Genomic DNA, 18219 nt, shown 5'->3' with positions numbered 1-18219 from the left:
GGTTTTTGTAGCTCTAGTCCTGACATTCAGGAAAAAGGAGGTGGGGAAAAAATGGGAAGCACCAGTGAAAGGAGCAAAGGAAGGGGGAAAAGGCAATGGTTGCTGTCCCTCCTAGAACCACCCTGACATTTTTCCATCTACTTCCAGAGCATGGAGGTTTCCATGTTTCTACTTTTCTGCTCTCCTTTCCTTCCAACAGGCTTCCGGATGGCTGTTGTCCCTGAGCTGCCATGGGCCTAAAGTTAGTGTCAACGTAGTAGTGAGTGTAGGACTTAGTAGTGAGTGTAGTAGTGAGTGTACTCTCACCTGTACCTCTGCTGAGTTGCTTTTGCTGAAGGCCATCACTGAATCTAGTTCTAGTGTTAAGAATTCACACACTCTGTCCTGCTTCTGTACTGCTGAGCCCTGGGTATCTTTTAACCTTCTCAGGTGCTGTTCACCAGCCTTCCCGTGGTCCACGTGTATGCAGTGAGCACAACAGCACCGAGCGACGCGAGGAGGCAACACGGAAATGTGTACTGCTGCCCTGTCTACAGAAAGCCTCGGAGAACAGACCTGACCTACATCTTCTCTTTGTCTCTGAGAACAGTGCAGAATCCTGATCACTGGACTTTGAGGGGTGTTGCACTGCTCTGCAGTTCGAAGTAAGGACGGACAGCTATGGAAGAAAGAGCCATCAAGTAGGATGAAGCTGCAGCCAGTGTTGCATTGTTATTGTCAAAGTGGTCGCTGCCTTCTCACAGTGGGGTGGGAATTGGCAGGTGATACATAGAGATTATGTTAGTTGCACATAAATTACTCTGTTCACAGCAAAAATACTACATTTATTTACCCTGGGAATATCAGAGGGAAAACAGCTGCAGGTGTAAATTTGGCAACTCTTATAAAGCAAGTGAGTATATAATCAACTAACTTGCTCATGATGGAAGCACTGCATTAAAAAGTGCTTATGATAGTGACAACTGCTCTGACATCTTATGGTGGTTCTTTTGTAGATGTTATCTTTCTTTTTAATACAATAATTTTTCATAATATAATATAATTATTTTAAATTCAACTTTGTAGTTAAAATCTCATCATCCATAGCATTATTAAAGCTGTAATGACAAGATAATTAAATGCATGGTAAAGTTTTATGTTTATCTGCATGTATTTCAATATACAGCTCCTTTGATTTTGCATTTCTAAACTTGCTGGGTGGTTTTACTAATGGCTGCAACCATTTGCTTGAACAGTCACTTTTTAATGCAATCATAGTAACAGAAGTGTTTATCTTTGCACAAGGACCTTTTGCACCTATTAACTAATTTCTACACCTATATCCACTTGTAAGGAAGGTGTGCACACCCCCCATTATTAGCAGGAAGAAAGGTTTTAAAGTTTGCACAGAGTAAACACATCTGAACACCATTTTTGCTCTATTAGTACTCATTCTGTTTGCATTAGTGCCTGAATCCTGCAAACTCAAATCTCTTAACTCCTTTTTGTTCTGTATTTTGCATCAGTTTAGTTTAAGAAAAGAAGATGACACACAGTCCATACTTCACCTGGAATGGTTGAAGTACTTTAGTGTTAACCTCGACTGCTGTCTACCCTGTAACTATAGGATGGTTGATGCTTCTTTTAATAGACAGATGGCTATTGGCAGAAAATGTGTTTGGCTTCTTTCACTAGCACAAATTCAAAGCAAAAGAAGCTGTTGTTGAATGTTATGAAAGAAGGACTTGCAGTCAGGACTTTGTTAATATTTTTTTTCTCCTTGTAAACACTTTTAATTTTTGTATAGAAAGTGTCCAAGAAAGTAGTTCATCCCTTTGCATAGCCAGTTTTACTCTGCAGTTAGCAACTGTGAGGTTTATTCCATGAGGAAGTCTGATATTCACACTCACACCCACAACGAATTACAGAGTGCCAGCTTTCTTCTTGGAAGACAGAGCAGACAGGGACAGGGTCCCTTTTTTCCATTTAGCTAGGAGCAACAGTGCCGGCAAGATTATCGTTTCAAGTGAAACCAACTGTTCCAAAAAAATACACCAGACCTCCCTGCAGTGCAGCTGTACATCAACCAATTTCATTGAGAATTTTTTTTCTGAGAAGGCTGAAGGATTTGGCTTCATGATCATTGATCTTGGAAATTATGAAAAAGATGGGGGAGACTTCAAGCAGCAAAGGTCTGTGCTGTTCCACAGAAACTGAGGTTGCAAACCATAGTGCTTTTCCCCTCCTCTACCTTTATGAGGGGATATGGAGTAATTTAACTTTGATCTCTTGGTACGTGTAAAAGTCAGGTCAGTAACAGTGATAGTAATTTAAAATAAAAAATGTGCATTGAAATACTTTGCACAACTGAAGAACTCACTACTTGCTATGAAACAAATCATGCTCTGACCAATTGAAGCTAAAAGTAAACATTAAAAAATAAATATTTGATAGACATTATATCTGGTGCTACATGATATGCTCCATGGAAACTGCATCACTTCTTTTCTTTGTCAAGCAAAATGAGAAAATTAATTGCTATATGAAGAAAATCTATAGGCAATGATGTTCCATCACATAGTGTTCTGCTGTATAAAAATGCAAAGAAATAGCTTATTTGAACATCAAAATTTTCATTTCAATAACTAAACCCTGTTTATCAGTTTAGAAAAATGTCAAATCTTGCAGAACAGAATGCAGACCATATGACTGGAGAACCAGAAAAATCATACAGTATTTCACTGAAGATAGCTAGAATTTTATACAGAACTGACGAACATAAAGTGACTTTGCTCCAAAAAGGCTTCTTATCACTAGTAAAGAACCCCAAACAAAACATTCAGTATATCCTACAAGCAAATGCTCTTTCCTTTTCAGTAGAGTGAAGATGAACAATTTACTATTGACAGAAATGTGTTCCTTTCCCTCTCTCCTTCTCTTGCTCTATCCTGCCCTTCCACTCAGTGGAGTTGCTGCTCCCAATCTGACAACATTAATTTGATTTGAAATGTCACTGATACAGTAAAACATTGACCTTCCCCAACCAGTGTTCCCTACTTACTATTGCTAAAGCTGTTTCACTTCAAGTGGGATGTACACCAATCTAAATGAAAGAACTGGCAGGCAGAATACTTGAAATCAAACTAATTATATTTGATAGAGTAACAATTAGCTGCAAGTCTTCAAACAATGTATATAGATAACCAAGTTATGCTCTTCTGTTAAAATGAACCCGAGATATTAAATACAATCATACAGCTTTTGGCAATATTGTACAAGTTTCACACAGATAGTAATGACTAACATTGCTTTAGATAAGTGCTTTGAAGGCAACTCCATTTAAGAATGAAGAGAGCAATACAGTCCTGCACCCATGTCACTGTAGCAGTCATGTTTACAAACATATCTGATGTCAGGGCACTGGCTCCCGAGAGTTGCAAATAAACAGCATTCCATAGTCCAAAGGGTGTCTGTCTCATAATCCCTGAGGCTGTGACTGGTCAATAATGAGGATGATAGGAAAAAAAGAATTGGGTTATGGATTGGCCCTGTACATCTGTGACTTTGTAGAGTAGATTTTAATTGCAGTGAAGCTCAGAAAAAACACAGAGAGTGGAAAACAAAACAATTCCCTTGTCTGGTCAGTTATATTCATAAAACCTATAATCGTCTGTAAAGAATAATTTTCTAAAAAAATCTCAAGGAAACTGTAGTTATAATATTCTAATTTTTCTCTCAATTTATCCAGAACCTACACATTCATCTTATTCCACTTTTACTGCTTCATATAATTGCCTTTCTCACAATCTCCTCTTTCTAAAACATGAATATGATACCTCCTTCCTTTTTCCTTCTGCTATTCCATATTTAATGTGCCTTCTTTTTTATTCTTACTTCATAAATGCACAAAACACATTGCTTACTTACAATGAACCTTCCTATTCCAGAAGTCTGGAAATAACCTGTAGTCATTTCAGGAGTTTCTGTTTTCTACTAAGACAAACACAATTTACTCAAAACCCTATAATTCCTGCCTTATTTTTTCATGCCATGGGTAAAGCAGGAATTTGCTCTTCCTGCTTTTTCTGTGAGGGTCCTTAAGTGATAATATTTGTACAGCTAAATGACATTTTCCATCGTTCTTCCTCTTGCTAAGATGAAGTAATAGCTTTGTTATTGTTTTCTGATTAGATGAGTTGGTATAACGTAATGGAAATAAATTTATACTGTTGTACATGAAACGATGAGAGTGAGTAGGCTGTAAAGTGACTGCTAAATCAGTCTTGGAAATGCAGCAGATTCCCATCTCCCTTTGACACTGTGAGTTCCACTGGGGCTAACGATGGCTATCGGCACACGCCAAGACAGAGGGGGAGCCCCGTCATTCAGTTTGCATGGCTTGACTTTTGTCAGGAAGACAACACTACAGACATCTATGTGGATGGCAGAACAACACCAACACGGGTTTGTGATATAACACAAATTCACACATTTTTCTAAAGCTGAGTGAAGTACATACTGTGTTCTCTCTTGCTCAGTGAGGACAGTATGGGGTGTGTGCTCATTGACTCCTTATACTGATTGCTTTAAGTCTAGCAAAGGGACGTCATCATCACCTCCTCCTCCTCCTTCTTTTCTTTCCTGCTTAAGGACAACTTCTGGGATAGTCACCTCTATTCCAGTTGACTGGGAAGCACCTTTTGTTGCACTATTCTTGTCTTTCTTTACCTTAGTGATCACTTCTGTGTAAGAGATTTCTTCAGTGAAGGGCTCTGCTGCTGGGAGCTCAGAGGCGATGTGTACACTGGCTTCCTGGATCCCCTCCTGACCTTCGGCTCCTGTTCGCTCTTTACTTTTTTTATGGATCTTGAATGTCTCCTTCGTTGGAGCAGCCTGTGAAATGGTTTTCTTGATCCTTATCCCAGATTGTCTCAGTCTCTCTCCTGACTGCCTGATCCTCTCTCTCCTCTCAGGGGTTACTATCCTAGTTTGAAGCCTGTTTACCTTCTTGCCAAAATTTTGCCTTGTCTTTTGGATATTTTCCCTTGAAAATGCCTTTTTGATGTCATCAATGCGCCTCATGCCTGATTTCTTGAACTTGGTTGCTTTGCTTTCTTCGATATAATATTCTTCATCAGAAGACAGATCATCAGGGGGGAAGAAATCATCCTCTATAGTTTCACCTGCTGTCATCTCTTTGATAACAGAGAGAGATGAAGGACACTCAGTTTCCTCCTGTGAATTAAAGCAGAGAGTCATTTTCCAGCACGTGTGTTTCAAAAAGATGGTGGTTCAAGGTTTTTTTTTTTTTTGGTTGGCTTGCAGTTAATTAGTACTAACTGAAATATAATACTGTAACAAAGTAAGGCAGGCTTGTACCATCATACCCAATCTATGCAGAACACAAATGGCAACAGAAATCTGTGCCAAGTTCTCTAAAGATATTATAGGCCTGATTAAAGATTTCTTTTCACTGGGGTTCTACCTGAAATTAATTAATGCAATGGTCCTATGAGTCCTGGCCTCTAATGGTTTTCAGACCAAACTTGTCTAGGTCTTTTGGTTTTTTTGCGCTTATCTGCTGCTTTGGATCGGACCTAGATCCATTATTCCTCACCAATAAAAGCAGACACTGTAGACAAAAAAGGCTCTTGGAATTGTGTCAGCTGTACACTATCCAAGCAAATATCTCAACGAGACAAGTAGCTTCAGTCTATTACTCTTACCAAGACAATTGTGCACTTTTTGACTGTTTGGAACTTAGCAAACACTGCCGTTGCTGCCCAGAAGGGAATGAACCCCAACATATTAACTTACATGGGCTGGCTGCACAAGGGGACAAATCAGTAAAGCAGGGAGATGTTATTTGGTAAACCCAGTAACACACAATTCATTCAGCACCTGCACCATCACTGAGGTGAACATGATTTGTTCCATCTGGAAATACATGATATTCCTGAGCAAGCACCTGTCACCTGTAGTGAATTTGGTGGCCTGTTTGAGCATGCAGAATCAGAATTATATATTTTATGACACATCTAATGTGTATCAGCAGCATGCTTGGAAATGGTGACTATCCTAGATATCTTAGCCCTAGGAATTCATGCAGCCTCTCCAAAGAAAAATTGCTAGAGGCTCAAAGCTCAAAAACATGGAAAACTTCCAAAACTGCCCACAGTAAACAAAAAATTTACCAAGAATGAGCTAGTAATTAAGCATATCTGAGAGAGAAAAAAAAAAGGTAAAAAAGTTTATGGTAATGAAGGATTTATATGAACAGGGAGAATCTCCTAAGAAAGCTGTTTCCCTGGTCTGCATGAAAAGTACAAATTTGTGGCTCAGTGTCAGTGAGTTCTATCTAGAAGTGCAGTGCATGCAGAGCAGAAAAACTGTAACTTGTAGGAGGGGTCTGAGATAGACAATGCCACCCCCTTCTTCCCTACCAGCTTTTTACATGCACGTGCCTGTGCTCTTCTCCCAGGAGGAGCAGCCCCTTGGGGTGCAAACAGCTGTATGCACAACAGCTGTGTGACACTTGTCTAAGCTGTTTCCCATTAGTACTAAACACTTCAGCTGATTTCTGGGGCATGGCAGCATCAGGACTCTACCCTTAGTATTACCATCCTAATGTAGACAATAGGAGAGATATTGAAGCTGTGAACCCATGAATAGCAAGTAAGGCTAACTGAATATTTTGCTGTGAACTTCTTTCCGGCCAAAAAGATGTCTGTCATTTTTCACAGTGACTCATTAGTAGTGAGTCATGTTATTTTACATAAAATAACATACATTGAGCTATTTGACAGAGAAAGCCCACTTAAGAGCCTCTCATCATGCCTTGGCTTCAATAAAAACCCTCTACTAAAATAGTTGTTAATGCTTAGAAAAAATAGGGCCAAATTATGTTACATTGATTACAGCAGAATGTTGTTCAACTCATCTGTCAAAATCAGCAGGAACAAAACTACAATGCTTTCCTAATAATCTTCATTAACGTGCAAATTAACATTAATTATATAAAGACTTATACACATAAACATAATCTCTTTTTTCCTGAAAATGAACTAAAAACACAGCTGGATAGTAATTCCTTAAAATGTTTTTAAATTATACCCCAGTCCTTCAGCTGAAATGGTAACAAAACTACTTCCAGAATGAATATTCTGAAATTTCAGTACATACAGAGATGAATACAATATGGGGAGAGGAATATGCCTTTCATATGAAGATTACTTTTTAAAAAGAGGGATGGCAGAGACACTATTTTCTCTGCAATATTTGTCTTCCTTTGAAAGAATAATTTGTCTGTACTTTTTGTCAATTGCTAGATTTTTATTGTGTTTACTTTTAGTCTGTTAGCTACAGAAGAGAGCACTTTATCTTTCCTACTTATGTTAGAATTGAAAGTTATGAACAAGAACATGTGAGATGAAGATCTTGTAGATGAGACACAGAAACTAGAGCTGCATGCAGATCCTGAGAAACGTTTTCATTCTCCTACAGAGTCTCAGCATGAACTTTGGCAAATCTTTCATTTTCTTCTTTTCCTTGGTCTCTGCACACATCTTACAGAATCAAATGTAGCAAGGCAAAAGATTAGTGTGAGTTTCTATCTCCTCTCAAGATTTCTGGATGTTACCGAAGTGGAAAGTATTAGTGAGCCTGTCTAGCATGTTAGGAAGGTTTCAGATAAAAATTCAGTGATTTAGGCTCAGTAGGTGAGCTTTTTCATCTGCTTCATTTCTCTCTCTCCTGCTCCTAACTCATTTCTTCTTATCACTAGATATCCATGGAGCAGAGAGAAGAGAGAAGCTCATCCTTCCTAAGGCAGGAACAAGAAGCTTTAGTACCAAGTGGGAAACAGACAGAGTCAAAGCATATAGCTACCAGCTCCTTTAAAAGCTCACTAAAACCAAAAGACCAAACACCTACTGATTTCGGCAGCACAGAACAAAGTCCTAAATTGGGTGAGCTTTCTCCTTGTCTATAAAGCAAATGGGACTGGGAATAGCAGGACTGGGCAGTCCAAACTTTGGGGAGGGAGAGGGGAGTTGAACCATTGATGCTGCTGCTTTCAAGCTTTGTGTTAAAAATCTGCTTAACCATTTTGCTAGGAAGAACTTATACCCACCACCACCACTCATGGGAGGTAAGGGAGGGTCTAAAATGAGGACAGGAGATTATTTCACAGTAAAATATTATACCAAGCAGTCAATTTTTTTTTTTTTTAACATGATTCCTTGAGGAAACAGGCATGAAGTCATAGGGGCTGTCCATAGATTAACACATAGGACATGTACTCCGCTTGCCTCGTCTACTGAAAACCACTAAGACATGCACAGGCCAGAATCAGAAAACAAATCTTTGAAAGCTGAGCTTTCCCTTTCCCTTTCATCATCCTCACAGAAGGAGCACCTGCAGAGGGTGCTCACACTGGTCCTTGTGTGGTTGTTTGCCATAATTGCTCATTGGACATAATCTGCTGAAAAGTTATCCACCACTCAACACACAGGAAACAGACTTAGACCTTTCAAACAATATTTTTTCCTTCTCTTCCAAGAAAAAAGTTGGTAAATCTGTCATGAAAGTGTTTGATTTGAAAGTTGTCTTTGATTTGTACAAGTGTAACACACATGCTCATACAATGCATTTCCCACCTTCTCACCCTTACATGGCCCCTCCACTAACACAGAAACATTCAGGCATTTTCCACCAATTTGAGAATGGAGCTGGGTCCTGACACAAAGAAATAAGTGCTCTTCTGTGAAGCTGGCTGTGTTTTGAGTCATTCTGTCTGTCCCTCCCAAGCTGACATCTGTTCTGAGCAAGCATGCCATGGCTCAGGTACCTTGCTTGTAGAGCTGAACATTGTCAGGGGACAAGGGGGCTGAGAAGAGGGGTTGTGTGTCATGAATGGGTGTAGGAGGAGGGAGGGGACAAACGAGTCAGATTAGATGGTGTGTTGAAACTGGAAATGTTTTGGAGAAATGTTTGTGTCTGCAAGGACATGAAGCCTGAAATGAGAAAGACTTAAGGTTTTGTGGTAGCAAAGAAGGGACTGAAAGCATTGATTGAATGGTAAGGGAAAATCCTGGAGACCTTTGCATTGTAGGTGCAGGGTATTTAGATCCACTGCTTAAGGAAAACTTTAACAGACAAAACTTAGAGGTATAACACCATAACGGAACAACTGCACAATTCAGGAGTGGCTGGTGAAGCCCCTAGCATGGCAAGTTTGCTAAGAAAGCATCTTAAACCTGAAGTTTGATTTTTCCAATTTTTTTTAGTATTTAACCTCTCAAATATGCCTAGCCAAAGAATTTTGAGTTCTTAAGGGCCAGGCTGAATACAAAGTAAACATATAAGTAACCCTCAGCTTTGATGAAGAAGGCCAGCACGGCATTGAAACAAAGTCAGACTCCATCACTGGCATTTTCACCCCCTGCTCTCACTTCAGTTTCATTCACAATTAGAAAATTTTCAAGGGGACATAGCCTGTGTCTTTCCAACCCTCCTTTTGCTCTTCAAACTTTCCATTAGCTGCCAAAATTCTGGCTGCTCAGCACCCATGGGGGGGAACAGTGACCATTTTGCAGGCACTGCAGGCATATTCTAACCACAAGGAAGGCATCAAAGCAGTAGCATTTTTTCCCATAGGCTATAGTAAAGCACTTATGAGGGAGGGCTAATGCACCTGCTCCTCAACCATGCAAAGGGAAACGTGCTGACTTTTCCACCGTGCTGAAACCTTAAAACCCTCATAGGTTTTTATGGTAAATAACCTTACATGTGGCAATGCCTCTAATCAACCCTATGAGACTCTCAAGGTGGCAATGCTCAGATAATTGAAGCACGCAGGGGAAGAGGCTGTTTCAGAATGTGCCTGCTTGATAACCCTGGCTGCACAGTCAGGCTCTCCTCTCCTCTGGGAAGAGAAAGGGGCAAATGGCAGAGCAAATTGTTTAGCAATGTCTCAGGTATTTTGCAGCCGTGGTGTCCTGGCAAAGATTGGGTTGGCTCTAGAAGCAGCCTTCACTTACGGCTGCCCTAGGGAGCCAAAGGGGGCTGCTGGAAGAATGTCATGCCTTCAGCAAGGACTGCCAGGCTGGGGAAAGAAAAAAAGGGTTGTTGAAAAGATTCCCTCACAAACTTACTAGCTAAATTTCCACTCCTTGGGAGCACAGATGGGATCAATAATTAATAGCAGTAGTACTTTTATTTTCCTTAAGAATATGTGTGTTTTTCATTTAGAGTTCACTTGATTTGCTAAGCAAAGCAGCGACATAATGTCACTGTAAAACAATGCTTAGGCTTTTCTTAAGTACATGAACATTAAAAATCATAATTTCAGTAATAATTTTATGTCATTTGAAAAGAAAACAATAATGGAATATGAGGGCATTTTAATGAATGTAGCCAATTCAAGAGCTTTACATCCCTTGTCCTTTTGTGGTTTTTTGTATATGCATTCAAAGCTTTGTATTTCAATACCCAGACTGGGCTTCCAAAATTGGCAGAGAGGAAAAAAGGTAATGCACTGTATTGCACGTAAATATTTGCAAGAAATGCTATAAACTGGTTTTGTGTTCACTTTCTAAATATCTTGAAAATGTAACTCTAAACAGCTTTAATAAAGGCAACAGTTATCAGCTCTCAACTATTACCTAATATCAATCAACACTTTAGCAGAAAAAAGCTTTTTAAAATAAAAAACCTCAGAAAATCAGACTAAATAAATAATTCATTTTTATATATCTAAAATAACATCTATGTATATATATTTAATTATGTATTGTATATATAAAATCAAGACTCAAAATGGTCTTAAAGAAACTGCTCACAGAATAAGTAGGGAGGAGAGACTGATGAAACTCCATGACTTGGAGTCATTGTGTTGCCCAGGGAAAAGGTCATAGCAAATGATCTTTTAGCCTTGGGGTGTATGACACGGAGAGTGCAGGTGATGATTAACACAAGCACAGATGGGACTGACTGGTGATCACCTGACAATTCTGAAGCAGAGCACGAAGCAGCAAAATGGTCAAAGGGAACCCAGAGCCTGCTCTGGCACTGCTGCTGTGTCTGTGACAACTGGTGATGCAAATGATGGGCAGCTTATGGGCAGGAAACTGCACTGCCACAAGGTGTTAAACAAATCTTAGAAATTTGCATGTTGGATGAATGATTTGTTTTTCAGACTGGTAGCCAAGGTAAATCATTAAAACACCTCCTTGAAATTGCGCTCTAAATCAACATGAAACTACTGATGAATAACCAATTACAAATCATTCAGTACTTTTACTCATATTCTAACAGTTAAGAGCGAAGCTTTATAAATCTCAAGTGATCCCCTCGTTTCTTCTGCAAATATTTCATTTCAGAATCTCTGACAGCAGGCCAGAAAACTGCTCAGATGAGAGACAAACAGGATTATTTTAAAAGGCCACCTAAGAAATTTTATCATGTAAACACTTCAGCATATAAGACTTTATGGCTAAGTGCTGTTGCTGCATTTAGAATTATTTTTACAAATGGAAAACCAGTCTGGAACAGTCAACTCCCCTCATTTCTCTTTTGTGAAGCCTAATACACATCCCTTTTATTTAAATTCTGACAGAAATTCATTAATTCAACCACCAGCATACAATGACTACAAAGGAACTCATCTCATTTTCCCATTATCACTGTCTGTGGTTTGCAGCAGTCAATGAGCAACCAGTTCCCAGTTACACCACATCAGTGGAGAAGCCCTTGGCTCCAGGCTACCACATGCTGCACAAAAAGGACGGCTGCAGCTTCAGGGGAAAACAAAAGCTTCATACTTTCTCTGCTCTGCTATTGCTTTATGGAACTAGACCAGGGAATAGCTCTGCAGGTCAGTTTGCAGGCTTGCAATCAAACTGGTGAAATTCCTAATTTCCAAGTTTTCTGGAAGCCCCTTGCAAGTGAAGGGCAAAAAGCACCACAAGGTGTGATGGGACAGAAAAAAAATATTTGGTAATGTCTTGATTCATTCATTCATCACATGGTGACTGCTCCTACAAGTCAGCTAGACCACGGAAGAGTTCTCAAGTACAAGTGAGAACTCCATATTAACTCATTTCTGGATAACATTTTAACTATATGGGGAGAGCAGATACTTATAAAGTAGGAACTGGATCCAGAAGTAAATGTCTACAACAGTTTGGGAGAATCAGGTTCCTCACACTTCACTTACTTGAAAAGGAACATACGGGCCAAATGTACAAACACCTGTGTTACTGATGTCAAATTAATGCCTGGCAACATGAGTCCTGTCCCAGATCCTAAACTTCCTGTCTGTGACTTCACATATGCCTCATCTCCGTTCCTGTGCTGTTTTGATCAACTTTTTTCCTGTACTAAGGGGCTAATTACAAGGTTGGTTATCTTCAGTAGTGTTGAGACTATGAATCCCAGCTGCATGTCCCCAGTCAAGTCCATTCCCAAATCTGTGCCTCAGGAATGAAGGGTGTTGCTGAACAGCTGGATTTGATGATCTCAAGAGGAATTTTCCAACCTAAGTGATTCTATGATTCCATTCTCAGATACACATGTGCCCACAGCAGCCAGCCACAGCTCCTGGTGACAATTCTGAGCAGCCTCCAGGGAGAAGAGACACGACACAGGAGGCTCATGTTGTAACTGCACTCCTCTGCTGACTTGCAGGGCAGCCCCAAGGGAAGGGGGTTCTCAGCCCCAAGGGAAGCCCTGAACAGCTGCACCCAGTGCAAGTGTAAACCAAGATCAGCTGTTTCCACCACTCAGTGCCAATAGGTGGAGAAAAATCAGTGGCAGCTCTGCAAAGAGGACAGCCTGTCCCCTTGTGAGGATCAACCCAAGGAACAGCTCTGGGGGCACCAGATCCAAGGTGTTGAGTCCAGCTTGTATGGACAAAGTCCTGTGAAATATGCAAACCGTTTCATTTTAGGAACACAGAAGCAGCCCAACATCTGTTTTTTTAATGTTTTTTAAAACTTTTTCTTTCTCCTCATTGCCTGAAAACATGTCACTAGAAACACAGTTTTTCTTTAGCTGGTTGATAGCTTCTCCATTGGTGGCTGCTGCACAGCACGGGGCCAGCCCTGCACTTTGAACTGGAGCACTGGGCTCAACAATGCAAACAAAGGGCTCTCATGACACTCTCTGGCACAATAATTGGGTTTATTTTCTTCTCTGTTTTCTCAGCAAAGGCAATTACCTATCCCAGCTGTAAAAATATTTATAAGGTTTCTGCCACAAGACTCCAACAAAGGCCCTGTGTCGCTGGGCTGCTGAGGCCAGTGTTCTGCTGTCAGAGGTAGTCAGTCAATTCACACTATTTTTTTCCCCATTAAGTTTTCAGGCTGAACTTTAATAACAATTTGGGTTTCCTGTCTTCCCATGAGTTCTAGAGGGCAGTTTTGTATAGACCCTGTTGTCTTCAGGATTGAAGACATCTATTTATGCTTTCAGATCAGAACTAAAAGTACAGGAATTAGCACCATGTACACTAAAATTAACATTTTTCCAGCTGTAAAAGTAATTTAGTTTCTTGTCTATATTTCTTTCTATGGAATGAGAGCTTCTAATTTTCAACACATTTTTTTAGTGTCACACCTTTTCTGTATCAAGATTTTCAAGGAAGATATTGCACAGTTAACAGAAACACACCTTCAGAAACCCATTGCAAGCTTCACTTCACATTTCAACACAGTGCACTGCCACCTGTTGTTTTTTCCAGATTATCTAGGTAAGGTATGAGGTAAGATACCAGGTACATAAATATGAGAAAGGATAAGACCTCCTATGTTTCTGCAAAACAGAAAAATGATCAAATATGAGCCACCTAGCACAGTCTGCTCTGGGTGAGCGATTTAACTCCATTCTACTAAGGATTTTGTTCTGCAGGGCCATTTTTGAGACTGCCCCTCTTATGCCCAAATGGTACCAAATTAATGGCAATCTCCTGAACTCCTGACACCCTGATTTCTACTGCCACTTCAGATGAAGGTGCTTCCACCTCAGGTTTCCAGATGATTATCCCCATCTTGATCTCACCATTCTTACTGTCCTAGTCATTATAGCCACAGAATGTCAGTGGGCAAGACACAACACATACATTTTAACTTATTTATTATTTATGCATAGTATTAGAGGCATACACAAGACTGCTTCTGTGAACTTCTCCCAGTGTGTGCAGTGGAGCAACCACAGGGCAAACAAATCAGCTGTGACCCTACTGTGTAGGTCAGTCAAGCCATAATCTTGGTTTATGACACCTCCACTAATTTTAAATGTCAGACAGCAGTGAGTAAAACAAATGCATGTGTCCCTTCATAGGAAGCAGGTACTCATTTATGGTGCTTATGTGAAGTAATAACAGACAGAAAGCCCAGTAACAGTAACATGGATTTTCTGGTGCCTGTATAGTTCCATTTAAATAGGGACTTGCAGGACATGCAGAAAAGCAAATGAAACAAGTTCATTCAGGGTAAAAAAAAAAAAATCCCCTTTAATTTCTGAATAATTTAGTCAGAATGATTTAAACTGTTAAATGCTCTTTGACTTCAGAGAAATGATAGCTCTTACAGCTGGTTATTCAGACTAACTTGAACAGAAATGAGCAGTGACCTCTACAACCTACAACATCCTTTTTATTCCCCACTATAGTCTCAGGGCACATAGCACTCCAGGGTCAAAGACTTCACTAGAAAGTCTGAAGTAACCTGGCATTTTTAATCATGCAGTCAGCCTAGGAAGGAGAGCTGCCTGCTACCAAATCTTTTCCTCAACCACATGGCCTTCTAAAAATGAATGCTCTCAATTCCCTAATCGTTCTGCTCAAGGATGATCACTTTGTCTTTTTTTAACGTGAGGATATCGCCAACTCCTTTCATCATTGCTGAGATCTCTTGGGGCAATCTCCTTCAGCCAATGATCCTTTTCAACCTGCCTACTCCCTCCATCAATGATAAGATCAAAGCTACCCACTTGAAAGGAAATCTTTAGCATTTAATTGGTGTCTCCTTTTTCCTCATACGCTGATGTCCTGGCAAAAGTTAAAACTAAAACCCACATGTGCTCACCTGTGTAAAGATTCCATGCCAGCAACACACGGGTCATTGGCCCCATCACAATGTTCCAAATAGTTCATCAGAAAAAAAACCACCTCTCTGCAGAAGAGGTGTCAGTCACAGGCCCAGAGTAAACAACTTGGTTACAGCCATTGGTAACGTATAGGACAGGGAGCACACTGGTTCTGGAGCTATTAGCAGACTCCCACTTATCCTAGCCAAGCTCCAGTCATTCAGGTCTTGGCCCTGCAGCAGTGTGCCTGCCCTGGTGCAAATCAGCAGCGTGAAAATCACTGCACCTGTCTGAAAGAGACCTTTGTTAGTGTACCTGTGCCTTGAAGGCACAGTGCACTCTTGCCTACCTAGACTGTTCCAGGTTTTGGGCAGTGGTGCAGTTATCCCTCTCCAGAAAAGTGTTAAATGGCAGATCCTAGAGGGATCCACATATCTGCCTCTCCTCCATGAAAGTGGGAAAAGGCTCTTCAATCTACCTTACAAAAGGGATGGAAGTTAAGGAGAGAGTCGCTCATATTCTCATTGACAGTACTAAACCACTCTAGGAAGAGGAAACCAGAAAGACAGGAAAAAATGCTGTTTCCCTTCCTGAAAAGTACCACCTAAGGATTAAACGTACAGAACAGGGTACAGGTCATTCTTGTCCAGCAAAACCTGCGGAAAGACCATAAACTCCTACTGAAGGTGATTCTTAGGGAAAGTAGACACTGGGAGAGACACCTTTTGAATGAAATATCTGAAAATACCAACAGCTGTTCTTTACACCTCTGTGTAAATCCATTTTGACCAAATTTTACTATATTTTTAAATAAACAACAGCTCTTGCCTTGCTAGCAGAAGAATTTACATCATGTAATGAATACTGTTTTAATAAAAAATATTTTCAAAGCATTGATTCTGCTGCAGTCATTAAAGTAAAGGCCCATCAATGAAATGGCATTATGTCATTAACCAGGGGAGTCACAGAGATTTATCACCTTTAGCTAGGAAATTATTTGCAAGCAAAATGTGAAAGTGACTGTTTTCTATTCCACGATGATGATGCAGCTTGCAAAAATGGTAATAATAGGACAGATTTGGCCTGTACTTTCTCCTGAACAACCATAGTTAGTCATTCAGTCAGAAAATCTGGGAGGCACAATTTGGCGGTATATGGTACTAACAAAACATTAAAGAGGTAATATTCCCTACCTTCAGCCTTTTCTATTTTTTCAGCTATTTTTTCCCAGTAGTGGAAAATGAACTATTTTAAGAAAGCTAGGTTATGAAGAATTTGTCAGCTGTTCACCGTGGTGAATAAACTCAGTGAAACACATGGCTCCATTCATTGCAAATGATGTCATTTATGTACAAACAGATGCAAGATCAGAGTGTAAAACTGAGTGATGGGGGTGCATTGTATTACTCATGAGGGGTGGTATTTTCAAGAATGCCAAATGAGGAATACAACTCATTTGAAAGTCGCTTTAGCGACTTGCTGGTAAAAAAGGAGCAGCTATGCTTCTGGCAAAATATCAAACACTCCTACTTTCTACTGACCTGAGAAGCTGGGAGGTTCCAGCAAAGACAGGATCAGACCAAATGTGTTTCACAGCACTCATTGACAAGACCCCAGAACTGTCTGCACTGTTTGTACAGATGCAAGTGAGACCATGCTGTTTCATGAAAGTTCTCTTCAAATACAATTATTTTAATGTACAATGAACATCCTAGAATAAGGTCAGTGAAAGAAACTATATGTTTTCCTTGCCCTGTGATTGAAAGAACAGTGCTATGTTAAACTATTTCCAATGTAGACTATGCAAGGGTGTATTTGTTGTCATGAAGGGTTTGTGGATCTGAGCCTTAGTTTGTACATATACTGCTATAGACTGAGACAATGAGAAAAGTCCCAATTTGTCAGCAGTATGAAGGCCTGGGCAATGCTGCAAGTTAAACAAGCCATGTTTTGAAATTAGTGTTAGAAGAAAATCTGCATTTCAGGGAGCCTGAAAACACTTTTGCTATTCGCACTTCTACCTAATACGGTGAAAAAAATAACAGAGATGAATGTCAGGCATGGTTTGTATGACAAGATTTACAGGGCCTGCCTCATATTACCCTTTGGAGAGGCAGCAAATAGTCCTTGCTGATCTGCAGTTAATCTTTCACGACTGGCTCAGAAACCTACCCACACTAATAATAGACCCTGTGTGCTGCTGCCAGTAGGTTCATGCTGAAAGGCATTGGGGAGCACAGATCAGTGTTAAAGAAAGCATAAAATAACTCCTATGTTGGACAGACCGCACCTTTTGCTTCATTAACCAGCACCTCCCAGAAGCACCAAAGAGGAGGTGGGAAAGACACAGTACCACAAGAAATGAAGTTCATGGTTACCTGATAGATCACGACCCGGAATTTGTTTTTTCTCAGCATCTCCTCCTGTTTTGCTGCCACCTTCCGCACGCTGGTGCTCTGCCTCTCCACGCGCGCCCGCACCTCCTTCATGGTGGAGCTGACTTTGCGGGTTTTCTGCAGTAACTTGTTCACCGTGAAGCCTGTATTGCCATGAGCCTGGGCAAGCTTTAACATGTCGATCTGGATGGTCTTGATGGCATTTTCCATCTCCCTGTGCTTCTCCTCTATCCTCTTCTGGCTCGCTTGCACGCTGTCAACAATGTTGGCCACTTTGTCCAGGACTGTCACAATCGTGTAAGCCGCATCTTGCTCTTCCTCCTCCTCGATGACACTGGAGAGACGATTTTGGTGCGTTTTGTCAGCCTCCGAGGGGATTTCGCGGCGATCCATTCCGCCTGCCTTCAGCCAGGTTGGAGGGAGGCGAAGTTTCGGCGATCCTGCCAGAACGATTCTGGCGCTGTTGCAGGGAGCCAGGGCGACAGCTGGCTCCGGCGATGCTCAAAGTAGGGCGTGAAACGCCGCTCCTGGAGCTTGGTCAAATACTTCTGACTACAAAATATCCACACATGATTGCTCAGATACTTTCAGCAACATGAAACCCCTAAAATTAGGAAGCAATATCTGGAAAGGAACATACGTTTAAAGGGTCACGCTTCTGTACTGATGAAGTTATTAGTGTTAATCCAGGAAAGTTAAGTAACTTGCTAATTAAGCAGGAAAGCAAACTTGCATATTTTTAAAGATCTACTTTTGT

The 18219-nt window shown here is 40.6% G+C and overlaps 2 protein-coding genes across 2 annotated transcripts in view; one reads left to right on the top strand and one right to left on the bottom strand.

The window, feature by feature from the left end:
• LOC129118032 (dynein axonemal heavy chain 5-like) overlaps positions 1-1142 on the top strand; it is a 148188-nt gene extending 147046 nt beyond the window's left edge. Inside the window, exon 77 of the mRNA XM_054629186.2 lies at positions 430-1142. Within this exon, the coding sequence (XP_054485161.2) occupies positions 430-648 (219 nt within the window). The 3' untranslated portion in view covers positions 649-1142. The remainder of the gene's footprint in view (positions 1-429) is intronic.
• A 1969-nt stretch (positions 1143-3111) lies between these two features.
• On the bottom strand, positions 3112-18218 carry CAVIN4 (caveolae associated protein 4). Its single transcript, XM_054637394.2, has 2 exons — positions 17445-18218; positions 3112-5214 (listed from the first exon to the last, which is right to left on the bottom strand). Exons 1-2 carry the CDS (start codon positions 17853-17855, stop codon positions 4552-4554), a joined length of 1074 nt encoding a protein of 357 aa, XP_054493369.1. The 5' UTR covers positions 17856-18218; the 3' UTR covers positions 3112-4551.
• Position 18219: the final 1 nt, after the last annotated feature.

The sequence above is a fragment of the Agelaius phoeniceus genome, chromosome 1, assembly GCF_051311805.1.
Source record: "Agelaius phoeniceus isolate bAgePho1 chromosome 1, bAgePho1.hap1, whole genome shotgun sequence".
Classification (NCBI taxonomy): Eukaryota; Metazoa; Chordata; class Aves; order Passeriformes; family Icteridae; genus Agelaius; species Agelaius phoeniceus.
Note: the sequence above shows the minus strand (reverse complement) of the source record. Positions and strands in the feature narration are given on the sequence as shown.

What these genes read in the sequence shown, in the direction of transcription:
- CAVIN4 (XM_054637394.2), bottom strand. Translation starts at nt 17,855, where the DNA reads ATGGATCGCCGCGAAATCCCCTCGGAGGCTGACAAAACGCACCAAAAT. An exon ending in TCCGGGTCGTGATCTATCAG is followed by an intron (nt 5,215 to 17,444) that starts GTAACCATGAAC and finishes TTTAATTCACAG; the next exon opens with GAGGAAACTGAGTGTCCTTC.